Here is a 13,838-nt window from a genome sequence, read left to right as displayed (position 1 = left end):
GTCTCTAAATCCCTCCTCCCGTCTCCCCATACCCCCCCCCTCTCCCCATCCCTCCCACCCCTCTCCCCATCCCTCCCCCCGTCTCCCCCCGTCTCCCCACCCCTCTCCCCATCCCTCCCCACCCCTCCCACCCCTCCCACCCCTCCCCCCACCCCTCCCACCTCTCCTCCCGTCTTCCCATCCCTCCCACCGCTCTCCCCATCCCTCCCCCCCGTCTCTCCATCCCTCTACCCGTCTCCCCCATCCCTCCCCACCCCTCCCACCCCTCCCCACCCCTCCCACCCCTCCCCACCCCTCCCCACCCCTCCCCCCGTCCCCCCACCCCTCCTACCCCTCCCACCCCTCCTCCCGTCTCCCCATCCCTCCCACCCCTCCCACCCCTCTCCCCACCCCTCCCCCCGTCTCCCCACCCTCCCACCCCTCTCCCCACCCCTCCCCCCGTCTCCCCACCCTCCCACCCCTCTCCCCACCCCTCCCCCCGTCTCCCCATCCCTCCCACCCCTCCCACCCCTCTCCCCACCCTCCCACCCTCCCCTCCCCACCCTCCCCCCTCTCCCCACCCTCTCCCCACCCCTCCCCCCGCCCCTCCCCCTGTGGGAGGAGCCTGCAGCCCGCATGAGTCACTCGCCCGGAGCGGAGCAGGGTGAGATTTGGGTGTGGTGCTAACTCACGCAGCAGACGCACACACACACAAGGACACATATCGTACACATACCGACCTACACACACGGACAGAGATATACGTACAGGTATATACACACCCACTGATACATACACACGCGCAGATACACATGTTCAAAGATACACACAGACGCGTACGCGCAAAGATATATACACGTACTGTATATACTGTACAATACTTACACAAACACATGCATAGAGATTTACACGCATAGAAACATACACACGGATATACACGCACAGGGATATACACGCACAGGGATATACATACATATCGAGTCCACCCCAAGACTCTCACGCACAGTCACGCCTGTCACCCACCCACCCCTCCTCCTCCACCATTACCACACCCACCCACCCACCCCTCCAACACGACGTCCCTTCTCTGCCCAGTGTTTTTTTAACTCTACAACACTCACACACGCTCACGTCTACCACGCATTGCACACACACACATCAACCCTCTTTCACGGCAACATTCGGTCCAGGCTAGGACGTTAACCCACACCCCACCTTAACCTCACTGCCTGCCTGCCTGCCTTTGGTCCACAGCGCTGCGTTGTTGTAGGTGGTGGTGGTGAGGCTCGCTGGCTGGGTGGGAGGCTATCGTCGAGATCACACTGCCTGCCCGTCGCCACAGCTGCTGCTGCTGCAGCTACTGCTACTCATCCTCCTCCTCCCACAAGCTAAGCAGGAGCGGGCAGGCGAAGGGCCACCACCACCATCACGATGCCGCAACTCGGCATCACGGCGCGTCTCCAACGCGAGCTGCTGAAGGCTGACGGCGTGGGGGCCACCTGCGACAGGGCGAGCCAGCACATGGGCCAGGACTTCGAGCGAATTCGACAGCGATGCCTCGAGAGTGGAGCCCTCTTCGAAGACGACCGCTTCCCCGCCGCTGCGCCCACGCTGGGCTTCAAGGAGCTGGGGCCAGGCTCGTCCAAGACCAGAGGGCTGCAGTGGTGCAGACCGCCGGTGAGATTATGGGCCCTCTCTCTGTGTGAGAATGTTGGCATTGTTGTGGCCGGCGTAATGGTTTGTTGTTGGCAAATGCAACATGCGTGGTCGGTGGCAGCGTTGGCGGTAAATGATGCGGCAAGCAGCGGATGCTATCAATAGTTTCAGGGTCATTCGTATCAGCGCCGTCAGTGCCGAATTCGGTGATATTGAAGCAGCAACGGGATCATTATAGGCGTCTTCATCGCTAACATGGCCACGGAAATAGTCGGCATCATCATCATCAGCAGGAGCAGCGTTGTTATTGATAATAATGTTGCAGCAATAATCATCAGCAGCAGCATCATCATGATCATCAGCGGTAGGCAGCATCACAACCTCGCTGGCACGACCGTCGTCATAAGCAACTGAATGTGCATCGTCATCTGCAGGAAAGTAATCAACCCCCCCCCCCCCCCCCATCAGCATTGTCAAGATGACTACAATAATAATAATAAAATGCCCTAGTTTACAATAGTTTAAAGTGTTTAAATATGATCATAGGGGTTTCCACTTTTTTCTGGCAACAAAACAATTGTGTTAAGATGTTGAAACCCCAAACTGAAACCTTTTACATGTCTGCATTAACCTTGTGCTCAGAATGCAAACAAAAAACATTCTGATAATATTGGCATTGTCTTTGAAACTGATTGGTCCACACCAGAGACAGATTTCTTGGTTTCAGGATCTTAACACCTGATATTTGCAAGAAACAAAGGGGAAAAAACCTATTATCATGTTTTGGTACTGGCAAAGGAGGTCCCATGATGTTTACATATGCATTGATTTATCTGGCAGCTCAATCTTCTATATTTATTACTGTATTTACCCAATAATGTCAGTGTGTAACGCGTGTGACGTCACTCCACGTCGGCCAGCCCCCCTCATTAATAATCATGAACAGGTGACGTCACTCCACATGGACCCCCCCCTCATTAATAATCATGAGCAGGTTACCTCACTCCATATCGAACAGGCCCCCTCATTAATAATCATGAAGAGGTGACGTCTTCCAAATGGACACCCCCCTCATGAATATTAATTAGCTGGTGACGTCACTCCACATGGGGGGGGGGGCGAGGCGCCTCCACCCCCCTCCTCGGCGTCAACTCACAGCCCTCACTACAAAGGCAGAACCCTCACGTCATCACGTGGTCTCCGTCACGCTGTTGAGACATCGAAGTAAAAAGGACGTCGTGATGAACAAGGAATTATAATCTTCAAATGAAATAAGTCTGTGTCAACGCGGCCTGACAAATTGCACACGCATTGATGCAATGAATATATCACGTCGCGGTCTGCTTTTTGCTTGCAAGTTTCAGATTTATTACAATACACCCGTCCTTGGACGGGCAAAATGCTAGTAACCTCAATACCTGGAGTGGTGACATCACCTGATGACCATGGAACATCGCATGTGTTAGTGAATTGTGTTATGAAGAAGGGCCATTTGCTGAAACGTCGCCTTTTGTATTGTGTATACAGTATATGTGGGTTTTTTTAAAGCCACGGTGTTATTGACGACAGTGATTCGTTTTTTGTGTGCTTTAATTAATAATCAGTGGCAACGCTGCAGCATCACTAGATAGTGTTTGTTCACGAGTTGGAATTGTTTGGCTGACAACCACAATGCACAGGCGATATATTACTGTATTGTTGAAATAAAATGTGCTTATGAGCGACTGTCAGGTTTTTTTAAAGATTTAAAATCCAGCAAATATAAATATGGGTGGAACGGTGGGACAGCGGTGAGCGCACTGCGTGAGTAACCCATACCGTGTCAACCCATACGGTTTTACCCAGTATTATTGTACAGGGAAATTGAGTTTTCAGATCCATACGGCGTGTTCTCTCCTGATGGGACTTTGTAGGATGAACGTTGAGAATTATAAGGGCACGGGGTGACCAATAAGGTCTGAATTTGTCTATAATAAGGTAGGCACTGATAAGGTGTTGACAGGTATGAGAACCCGACCACCAGAGTTCGATGAAGTATGGTCAAACAGCTTCCATGAGCGGACAGGGCAGGGGGTCATCTTTTCTCCAGCAGTGGATTGACAAAGAGTTGTGCATTACTAAAGCGGACATTATAAATATACAATGAGCGTGCCCACCGTTTCGTACAGCGTCTCCAGATGCGGTTGTATTGAGATGTGATAAAACAGCAGTAACATCCGTTTGGCTTTAAATCGCAGTTGATGGTCTGTACACACAGATACACACACGACTTCTTGGCATTGGTAAATCCACCCCACGCCCATTTCCTTTTGTGGTGTCGTCCAATCGGCGGTCTGGTCCAAGTGTCCCAAGTGCCACATTGGTTGGAGGCGATATCATCATGCGTGTTGTGGAGAGGGGAGCTTTAAATTTAGTGAAGGGGATGGTGAACCATTACACGCATGTTATTTTTATATATTTTTTTTCCGTCTCGTATTAGCCCTCCGAAATTATAGCGACCCGGCGGCTTAAAGTGACGTTCAAATAAAACGTCTAACTGCATTACAAGTGTATGAAAGATATACTTTCAATGCGGGAATAATTTAATTTGTGTAGCAGTGTCAGCGACTTTTGAAGTCGCTTAAAAAGCTTTTTTATCACCACTCGGGATGCACTTTGTTGAGACATTAACTTAAGGCAGAAAGTAGGATTTGGTAGCCAATACAGGGATCCACGTTTGTTTTTTAGGGTGAGGCCATGCGGTTCGTTTATGCCAACATTCCCCTAAAACTCATACCGTGTCAACCCATATGGCTTACCCCGTATTCTTGTACAGGGGATTTGAGTTATCAGGTCCATACGACGTACAGCCGTTTCAATAGGGCAAACATTAGTTTTGTCTATTTGTGTTGTGTTTCTCCCTTGTGATGGGACTTTGTAGGATGAACGTTGAAATGTATCAGGTCTGAATTGATCTGTAATAAGGTAGGGCACTGATAAGGAGTTGACAGGTTTGCATGTGTGTGGGTGAGTGTACTAGTGGTGATTGTATATTTGTGTTGCATTTCTCCCTTGTGATGGGACTTTGTAAGATGAACATTGAGATGTATAAGGGGCACGGGGTGACCAATGAGGTCTGAATTGATCTGGAATAAGGTAGGGCACTGATTAAGGGTTGACAGGTATGTTAACCCCTCAAACACCCGACGAGGCGGGACAAAGAGATTATTTATTCGGATTCATGTATTGGATCCGTTTCTGGCCAACAAACGGAGTGTGCAGGGACACTTTCGGCCAATATTGGTTCAATTGTTCCAACCAAATGGTTCCAACCATATTGGCAACGTTACACGCTGAACTGGGTTAAGTTTTTTTCTTTCAGATTAGTTGTAGCCTTAGCATCTTTGATATGAACGCGGTACCAGTTCGAAAAAGATGACATGGGTTTTAAGAGCTGCTGTAAATGGGTACAAGGGTTTCTTTCGTTCACACGTGGAATGCCCCGTGCAGTGAGTTCCTTATCACGCTGTGGTTCTGCCTTGTAACATTGACTCGGATAACACCGACAATTATAAGTATACAGTATATTTCGCAATGCTATCGTAAATATAGATACACTACCACCACATCAAGGTTAGCTTAATCAATAACGTGCGGTGGGATTGCCCCTGTAATGTGTAAATACTCTGGTTGTGGTTTACTTGTTTGCATGTAAAAGTAATATTTTTTTTTAATAGCGGGGTTTTTATTACAAGAAAACACCACTTTGATGGTTTGATAATGCATGTGTAAGGGTTGTATTTATGGAAACTCTTTTCCAGTCATAAGATAAAAAAGGGCTTTATCCATTTTGACATACTTGCTCCAACAGTCTGTTGAGACTATAAGGGGGATCTTTGTCTTTGTACGCAGTGGAGTAGTGGTTCGCGTGTAGTGCTACGAACCCAGCGACCCGAGTTCGATCCCCGCTCACGGCCAACACCAGTGCATATTTTCTCAATCGGTCCTCGGGCTCCCCTAGGTCGACTCAGCCTCAAATGAGTACCTGGTGCAGTGTGTAAAATCATCACCACTGGGGAGACAAAGGCGGTCGGGCGTGGTGCTGGCCACCCACCCCCCTCGTGTATCGTGCTGGCCTTCAGAAGTGCTACTCGCTAACAGCACTTACCACAAGTTTGTTCAGGCTATACGGGGGGGGGGGGTCTTTGTGCTTGGTGGCTCTGCGATGTTCTTGCCTTAAGACTGACTGCGTTCTACCCGTGTTTTTTTCTCCAGGATATTTAACTCCACAATATTTCATCATTGTGCATTTTAGAGAGTTGAATTGCACGCGACAAAATGTGCGCACACGTTTTACTACTACTAGCGGGCAATACACTTCCTCATGGGGTTTACCTGTTCATGACTGTTGGTCAAATAGGACTTTCATTTACCTTTGGCGGGCCACGCAATTTCCACATTCATAGCAGGAAGTCATTTCAGTGAGAGAAATGGCCGAGTACACTAAACCTCCAAACACAATGTTCCCAGTAGAATAAAAAAACGAGACATCCCTTTCGTACCCAATCAATGTTGCTGTGATGCTTGTGCTGACTGGATATCGTTTGCGGGGCTATCATTAAGTGGTAGGCCTCATGTGGCCATGGGCCATATATAGTGAAGACATGGATTTTGCCCCACTAGACGGCCATAGGCACCCCCCCCCCCCCAGTCCAAATGTCAATTGCCCTGTTATTCACTTAAATATTTTTTGTATTAACTGAACAACGTGTTGTTGGCTTGATGTTTGTGAAAATCGAGTCATCTTGACAATTTGACATTACCCACGAACCGTTAAGACAAGCAACTGCAGGTCCACACAACTCCGCAAGTTGCTTAAATTTTCCCTCCAACCCTCCACCCATGTCAATTGCCATGAATCTGCCTGCATTTCCATTTAAACATAGTTTTATAATTTTTGTTTCGTTATGCATTACCTGTATTATGTCGCTTGATCTGTCTTATTAGAAAGTAAAGTACATTTAGGTTGTATATACAGTAACAAAATAAAAAAAAATGTATTCTCATAAGCTGTACATAATACATTTTTACACTCCACTCTACTCGATATTAACCGATGAATCGTTGCACCCCTACCGTGTGTCCCGTGCACAGGATATCTGCAGCAACCCGCAGTTTGTGGTTGGCGGTGCATTACGCACAGATATCTGCCAGGGAGCTCTGGGTAAGTCCACGCCTTCCCCCTATATTTTCATCTTCAGCCATAATCTATCCACTGGTGGATGAAGGCATCCCACAAGCCGTCGTAAACTCTTACAATCTTGCAGTGCCGCGATCCATCTAGCGCCTTTGCAGGAATCGGATTTCATCGCTCCACCTTTGCGGTGGACATCCTCTGTAAGGGGTGGGGGGAAGGGGGCGGAGTGATTTTCTTTGGCTGCCACTGCCGTTGGTCTCAGCCACACACGAGCCATCATCCCGTCTGGCGATGTATCCGTGCCTAATTCCACTTCCTCTTCTTTACAGTAAACATGATGTCTCCGACTTGAGTGTGTTCCCTCGTTCATTAAAGAGAGACACATCATCTGGCCGACCTTTTACCGCCTGTCCCCTGCCGCCTCCCCCGCCACACAATATACTCTCCATAAAATCATTATCTTTTAGACACACACCTTGTCTGTCCATCGGGTCACATCATCAATAAATGTGGCCCTTGACCCGTATACAGCGAGTGCTCGTTTAGCGCGGGTATTAGATGCGTTCCTGAAAAGAGCCGCGGTAAGCGAAATCGCGTGAACTCAAAACAGTTTCCGCATACATTTTTAAAATAAAGTTTGTCGAGATACGATGTACGCACACAGTAAAACGGCGGGGCAAGTAACCGAGGGTACGCCGCCACATTACTGTGTCATTCCCCGTATTGTATCATCAACCGCTCAGAAACCGCGCTATAACGGGGCACGTTCTGCATTATAACGATGTGCGTTGTGTGAAGATGTTTCCCCAATGGAAGAACCGCGTTACAGCAAAAACGCGTTGTGTGAATACGCGTTAAGCGAGGACTTGCCGTATCTTGTGTACCGCTCTCTCAACCCTGACTGTTGTTTCCCACTCATCTCACCGATCTCGTGGTTCTGTGTCTTGGTGAGCCACCCGTCGGCGGGCCAGTTGTATGTATGTTGAATTTCTTTCGCACCGTACGTGGCCAACCGTGCTAATTGGAGGTGCTTTCATCAGTGCAAGCGCTTTTGTGGGCCTCCAGTTAAGGAACCCCTGATGTTAGAGCTGTGTACACTTCTGTGGACCTTGGCTGAGAATTTGAAACTGAAGAGCGCAGTGGAGTTTGTTTATGGGGCCATTCCTTGCTGGTGTGACTCAGTGAAGTCAGAACTTCTTTGCACATGGTGTTTTATTTCAATGATTAAGAAACTAAACCCACGTGCATGTAGAGTACAATTTAACACGTAGCAGGCTTTCGCGACCAATATCATCCATAATAGATGTTTTTTTGGGTTAGATCGCGTAAATATATAAATGTATCGTTAAAACCCGCCACCAGCATTCGAAATTGTTGAAGCCGATAAAAAAATATTTTTATTACGTGTGTCTCCCAGCAAGTTTTTGGAGCGGGTTTGAACCTCAGACTCGAGAGAGGCTGAAACTGGTCCACGGTGTGTCAGTCTAAACGTATGCTGCAGTAAAAATTGATGGGCTGACGGACTTTCGTTTAGTTTTTGCAAAGAGACGGAGCCTCCATCCGTGAATATTTTCGCCTTTAATGGTATTTCCCCAACCCAGCGCTGTGACGCATAATTTCTAACCACTGTACGCCACCTTCCTCTTCCTCCCAGGTCTCTCTCCTGCTCTGCTCCCTTCCACCCCCACCTCCCACTTCCTGCTGCATGTGACTGCACTTGTGTGCAAGTGTATTTTTGTGAGTGCGTGTGACTGCACGTGTGTGTGTATTTGTGAAACTATGTCCGTGTGTGTGTAACTGCCCTCCTGTGTGACTGTATGTGAGAATGTGTATATGTCATGCTGGCCTCTATAGGTGTATACGAGGGGATAACAACCCAGAGCTCTGCACAGATGGATCCTGGAATCCCTTGCTTCACCGCCATCTCCTGGCCACTTGGCAGCGTGAATTCGGTGGTGTTCAACGGCTGATCCCCGAATCGCACGTGTAGTTTAGTTTGTATGAAGAGAGTCATATCTATGGGACATTTTTGGCAGTATCAAGACGATGCATTTTTTACGAATAGGCGTCATCCTTTTTGGCAATGAAACAGGTGTTAAGATTAAATGGGTGTCTATTTGGTGTCCCAACATCTTAACACCTGTTTTATTTCCAGAAAGGGTAAAGCCTGTTATTATTGTTTTCAAAGAGTCATACCTTGGATACCTGACCCCAAACAAAACAATGGAAAGGAACAATGTCCAGGTGCATGGACACGCCCATAGAATGGGGACTGGGTCTCTCAGTGTTGTGTTTTGTGTGTGAGCGAGTTTACTTGTGTGTGTGTGGTTGTGTGCGCTTGTGGCTGTTTACAAACCACCCAACTCCCTCGTGCGCTGTGCCGGCCTTCATAGGTTCTTGCTCACAGCACTTGCCCTAACAGTCTGGTAAAATCTTTCTGGGAGATTTGTTTCTTTGTTTACAAACCCAACAGGAACATATCGTGCTGAAGTTTTCTATACCGTCGTTATCACTATGCTGAGAAACCACAGATTAAGTTGGAAGGCAGTCAGGTGGTGAGCTAGCTGGCAACAACAATAGTCCAAGTTCTGCAGTCCTCTATTTAGTAAGGTGTTTGCAGCAAGTTAATGAGTGTTATACAGTCGATCATCGATTATCCTGTGACTTCAGGTGGAAGGTGGTGTAGAATTTTCAAAAACGCCGGATAATCACTCAATCATTATTTAAATTAGCTTATTTTTGCGCATGCTTGCATGTCATCATATTTATAGGTGTTGGGTATATGTTTTTTTTGGTGTTTTTAATTTATCAGAAGTTGACACAAATAAAAATACAAATTGACGCGAATGAACATCTTCCTGTTAAAAGTTGCTGTATTTACGGGACCGTATTTACCACTCCAATCACGAAAGACTCCGCGTGGGGTGATGTACGCAGCACGACTTAGGCTCTTCAACGTCGCGTGTGACGATCGCCGTTACTGGGTTGCAGCTTCTGGAGCGGTTTTTCCGGTTTAGCCAGATCGGCTCAGGACCGCCGGATGCTGTTGGAAGCAGCCGGATAATCGCGCGGTGCCGGGATAATTCGATCATCGATTATAATCGATAATCGATGTATCGATTATAAACGATGATCACCTGAACTTGTGTTCACCGATGTCAGCTCTGTTACTCGCGCGTGGCTCGGCGTGCTCACGTTTGGTGAGAGTTGAGATATTTTTAATTGAATGGGGGGGGGGGGGGGGGAGTAGTGTGCTGCTAGCAGGGGGGGGGGGTGGAGAGTGGTGGGTGGGGATAGGGCTGACTCGCCCTGGGGGTACGGAGCGTGACCGTCAACAACAGTCTCTTCGTCGTGAACCGGTTACGGGACGCCTTTTGAACGCACGAGTGGGAGGAGGAATTAATCAGAAACTCGCCCTCTATTCTCTCTCTCTCTCTCACACACACACACACGTGTGTTCATTTGTTTGTAATATGGATTTAATAAAGTGTTTGTTTGGGGGGGGGGGCGAATTGCTGTAAAAATGCTGTATGGGATTGTATTCGGACCCTTGAGATGTAATGTGTGTTCAATATTGGATTAGATGAGGGTTCTGTATCGGATGAGACGCGGGTCCTTTATAGGAGAACTAGCTGTACTACCCGGCTTCGCCCGGGACTTGTATCCACCACGCCCGGCCGCCTTTGTCTCCCCAGTGGCGATGTTAATACGCCACACCAGTTACTCGTTTTGAGGCTGAGTCCCTCCCTCACCACTCTCCCTCCCTCACCACTGTCCCTCCCTCACCAGTCTCCCTCCCTCACCGCTCTCCCTCCCTCACCGCTCTCCCTCACTCACCGCTCTCCCTCCCTCACCGCTCTCCCTCCCTCACCGCTCTCCCTCCCTCACCGCTCTCCCTCCCTCACCGCTCTCCCTCCCTCACCACTCTCCCTCCCTCACCACTCTCCCTCCCTCACCGCTCTCCCTCCCTCACCGCTCTCCCCCCCTCACCGCCCCCCCTCACCGCTCTCCCTCCCTCACCGCTCTCCCTCCCTCACCGCTCTCCCTCCCTCACCACTCTCCCTCACCACTCTCTCTCCCTCACCACTCTCTAGAGGACGTGAAACTTTGATGAATTTACCTCAGAGTCGCGTGGTGGGTGTCGAGGCCTAGCACCGTGTAGAGCCTCCGGCCTCGCCTAAATTGCCCACCCGGCTGAGGCTGGGTACGGGTGGCGTTCCCCCCCCCGCCCTACAATAATACTGTCTAATCGCTATAATTTTATAATCTACCGACCCTATAATAGTAATTGCACACATTGTGGTGGGGGGGGAGTGAAGAGGACGTGAAACTTTGATGAATTTACCTCAGAGTCGCGTGTTAATGCGTGCGCTTATTTTTAATGGGAATTAAAAATGGCGTCCACCCCGCGGCGAAGGCGTCGCTACCCGTTGCCAGGGGCAACCGCCGTCCAATGAAAGCGGCGAAGGCGTCGCTACCCGTTGCCAGGGGCAACCGCCGTCCAATGAAACTGCGTATGGTCCGGCGACCCACAGACAGACAGATTCGCGATTTTATATATATAGATTGGGTTATTTCTGGGATTGAGACAAGTGTTGTATATTGGATAGACTGATTGTGTGTGGGTGAAGAACAAGGTTCTCTATCAGATGAAGACGATGGTTCTGCATAAATCGAGACGATTCAGTATCGAGACGAGAGCAAGGGACTTCCATATCGGATGAGATGACGGTCACATGTTGGATTTGGCACTGTTGTCAAGATGTCTTGCTGATAATCGAAACCAATTTTAGACTTAACCTACATTCTCAACTGCTACGGATACACGAGGCCACCAATTTTTGTCATCTTCTGCAAATGAATACACGTGTATGTGCCCCATCACGGCAGATTAAACGTAGTGATAATAAATAATGTGTCATTCCTTTTTCAATCCACTGCTGGATGAAGGCCTCTTCCCCCGACACCATGTCGGTCATGGGGGTTGCTGGCCAACCTTCACTCCGCTTGCCAGTAGTGCATGTTGGTGATGCTGGGGTGTGTATGGGAACTGGTCAGGCACGGTTCAGATTTCACTCTGCTGGGGGGAGGCGGGATGGGGGGGGGGATGAGTGAGGCAGTGCATGCTGTAGGTGCAACGCTGCCGGGCGTACGCACTTTTTTGTGGTGCAGCGGGGTTAGCGAACTGTACTGGACACACAGCATTCCGAGTTCAAACTGAACTAAACTTTACATGTATTTTTTTTATTTTACCAGGTAAGGCCCACTGAGCCATATCGCTCTTGTTCAGAAGCGACCTGACCACTGGCTCTACGAAGTGGCTTATGATGTGGAAATTTCTAGCAGCAAAATACCCTAAATGCATGTTTCTAAACGTAGAGGGTAAAACTGGAGGACCCGAAAAAAAAATCCACGTAACCACGGGGAGAACATGAAAACTCCAAATATACAGGCATCAGGGTTGGGATCGAACCCACAACCTCCTGTATACCAGGCGATGCAGTTAACAACTCGCCACAGAGTTCCATTCCTGGCTATGCTTTCAGTAACAAGTACTCATCTTAATCAGTCCTGGGTGTCCCCTATGTTGACTCGGCCATAAATGAGTCCTTCAGTGTAAAAACATGAATGGGGAGAGAATGGCGGCCGTGCGTGGTGCTATCCCCCCCCCCCACCCCCTTGTGTGCCATTTCAACGTTAATAGGAGCTCACTAAAAAAACATCACTTGCCCTGTCAGTGTGGCCATCCCCAGGGGATATATCTTTGTGTGTGTGCACTTGTAATACGATCGTGAACTGTTCACACACCGCTCGCAGATGGCAAACAAAAAAAAACCCTACTGAAAACAAAACGAATGTAATATTACGCCTGGCTGCCTGACAGGTTTCACCACTGCAGATGCAACACAATGCTCTAATCCCCAAGACCAGGCTGAAGCAGACCTTGCGGGACATGTACAGGACAGGGCAGGTCTGCGGTCATGGCAGACGGAAGGGGCAGGGCAGAGTGGAGGGCAGTTCTGATACTATTGTTGTGGTAGTATGCAACTGTAAATTCTGACCCCGGGGTCATTCAAAATTCCCCCCTCGCAGTAATGATTTTGGGAGTCAGCCTATTAGTCTCGTATGCTAATATAAGTTTCATGTTCCATTTTTATTTTGGTTTAACCAGGTGAGACCCCCAGGAACCAGGGCAGCCTCGTTTGGAAGAGTAATCCGGGCCACCAAATAAAAAATCTAAATCAATAAATTGCAGCAATGAAATAGAAATCCGATCAAAAACAACTATCACATGTGGAATAGAAAACATTGCAAACATAAATCAAAGTAAATTGTTATATTTCCTGCAGATTGATCACAGCACAGGACAGACAAAGCCAATGTCAACAAGGCTTGTAATCAGAAGCTTTAGGCCAACACTCTTAATCATAACCCTAGCACGATATAATATTCTAGTACGCGATGGTAGAGTCATTGAAACAATATATATGTTTTACTCAGGGGTCAAAATTCGACATGGTACTCTGACCCTGGGGTTCATATTCTTTCGCGTCAAAATTCGATCTCACACAGGTCCGGGGTTATCGTGGCTGGTCGGGAGCCGTGCTAAGAGCTGATGTGTTCCGTGCTCAATCTAATGAACGGCTCGAATTACTCATCTTTCGCGCTATTTTTATCGCACGGTGGATGCCACGCCGTGGTGTTCACTCGGTGGCAGTCACTCCCTTTTTAGAAAATCTGCCCGCTATCAACCGAAGCCGACTCTCTGGACAGTGATGCACTCCAAGACACCCTCTTAATTCATCATCATCATCTTCAACAATTTACAAAGTGTCCCAGATCTTTTCCCGAGTCTCATGTGTGTTTTCTTAAGGGCGCTTAGGTTTCTTCCCACGTATGAACAACCTTTATTAGTTGGCTGAAAATCTTACTACATGGAGGGCTAGAGAGCGTGGGCAATGGTTGACACTGGCTCACCGCCTGACTGCCTTCCCGCTTGTCTGTGGTTCTTCAGCGATATGACTGT

The 13,838-nt window shown here is 48.6% G+C and overlaps 1 protein-coding gene across 2 annotated transcripts in view; it reads left to right on the top strand.

Moving 5' to 3' along the window:
• The first annotated feature begins 623 nt into the window (after positions 1 to 623).
• Positions 624 to 13,838, top strand: part of LOC133347268 (calpain-1 catalytic subunit-like) — a 43,792-nt gene continuing 30,577 nt past the window's right edge. Inside the window, exons 1-3 of one of the 2 annotated variants that reach the window (XM_061559394.1) lie at positions 624 to 749; positions 1,234 to 1,656; positions 6,769 to 6,838. In XM_061559394.1, the coding sequence (XP_061415378.1) occupies positions 1,411 to 1,656; positions 6,769 to 6,838 (316 nt within the window). In that variant the 5' untranslated portion in view covers positions 624 to 749; positions 1,234 to 1,410. The remainder of the gene's footprint in view (positions 750 to 1,233; positions 1,657 to 6,768; positions 6,839 to 13,838) is intronic. The other variant, XM_061559395.1, reaches the window with a different exon arrangement.

Source organism: Lethenteron reissneri, chromosome 25, assembly GCF_015708825.2.
Source record: "Lethenteron reissneri isolate LAM-NWPU_2019-01 chromosome 25, ASM1570882v1, whole genome shotgun sequence".
Classification (NCBI taxonomy): domain Eukaryota; kingdom Metazoa; phylum Chordata; class Hyperoartia; order Petromyzontiformes; family Petromyzontidae; genus Lethenteron; species Lethenteron reissneri.
This window is presented reverse-complemented; position numbering and strand designations above follow the sequence as displayed.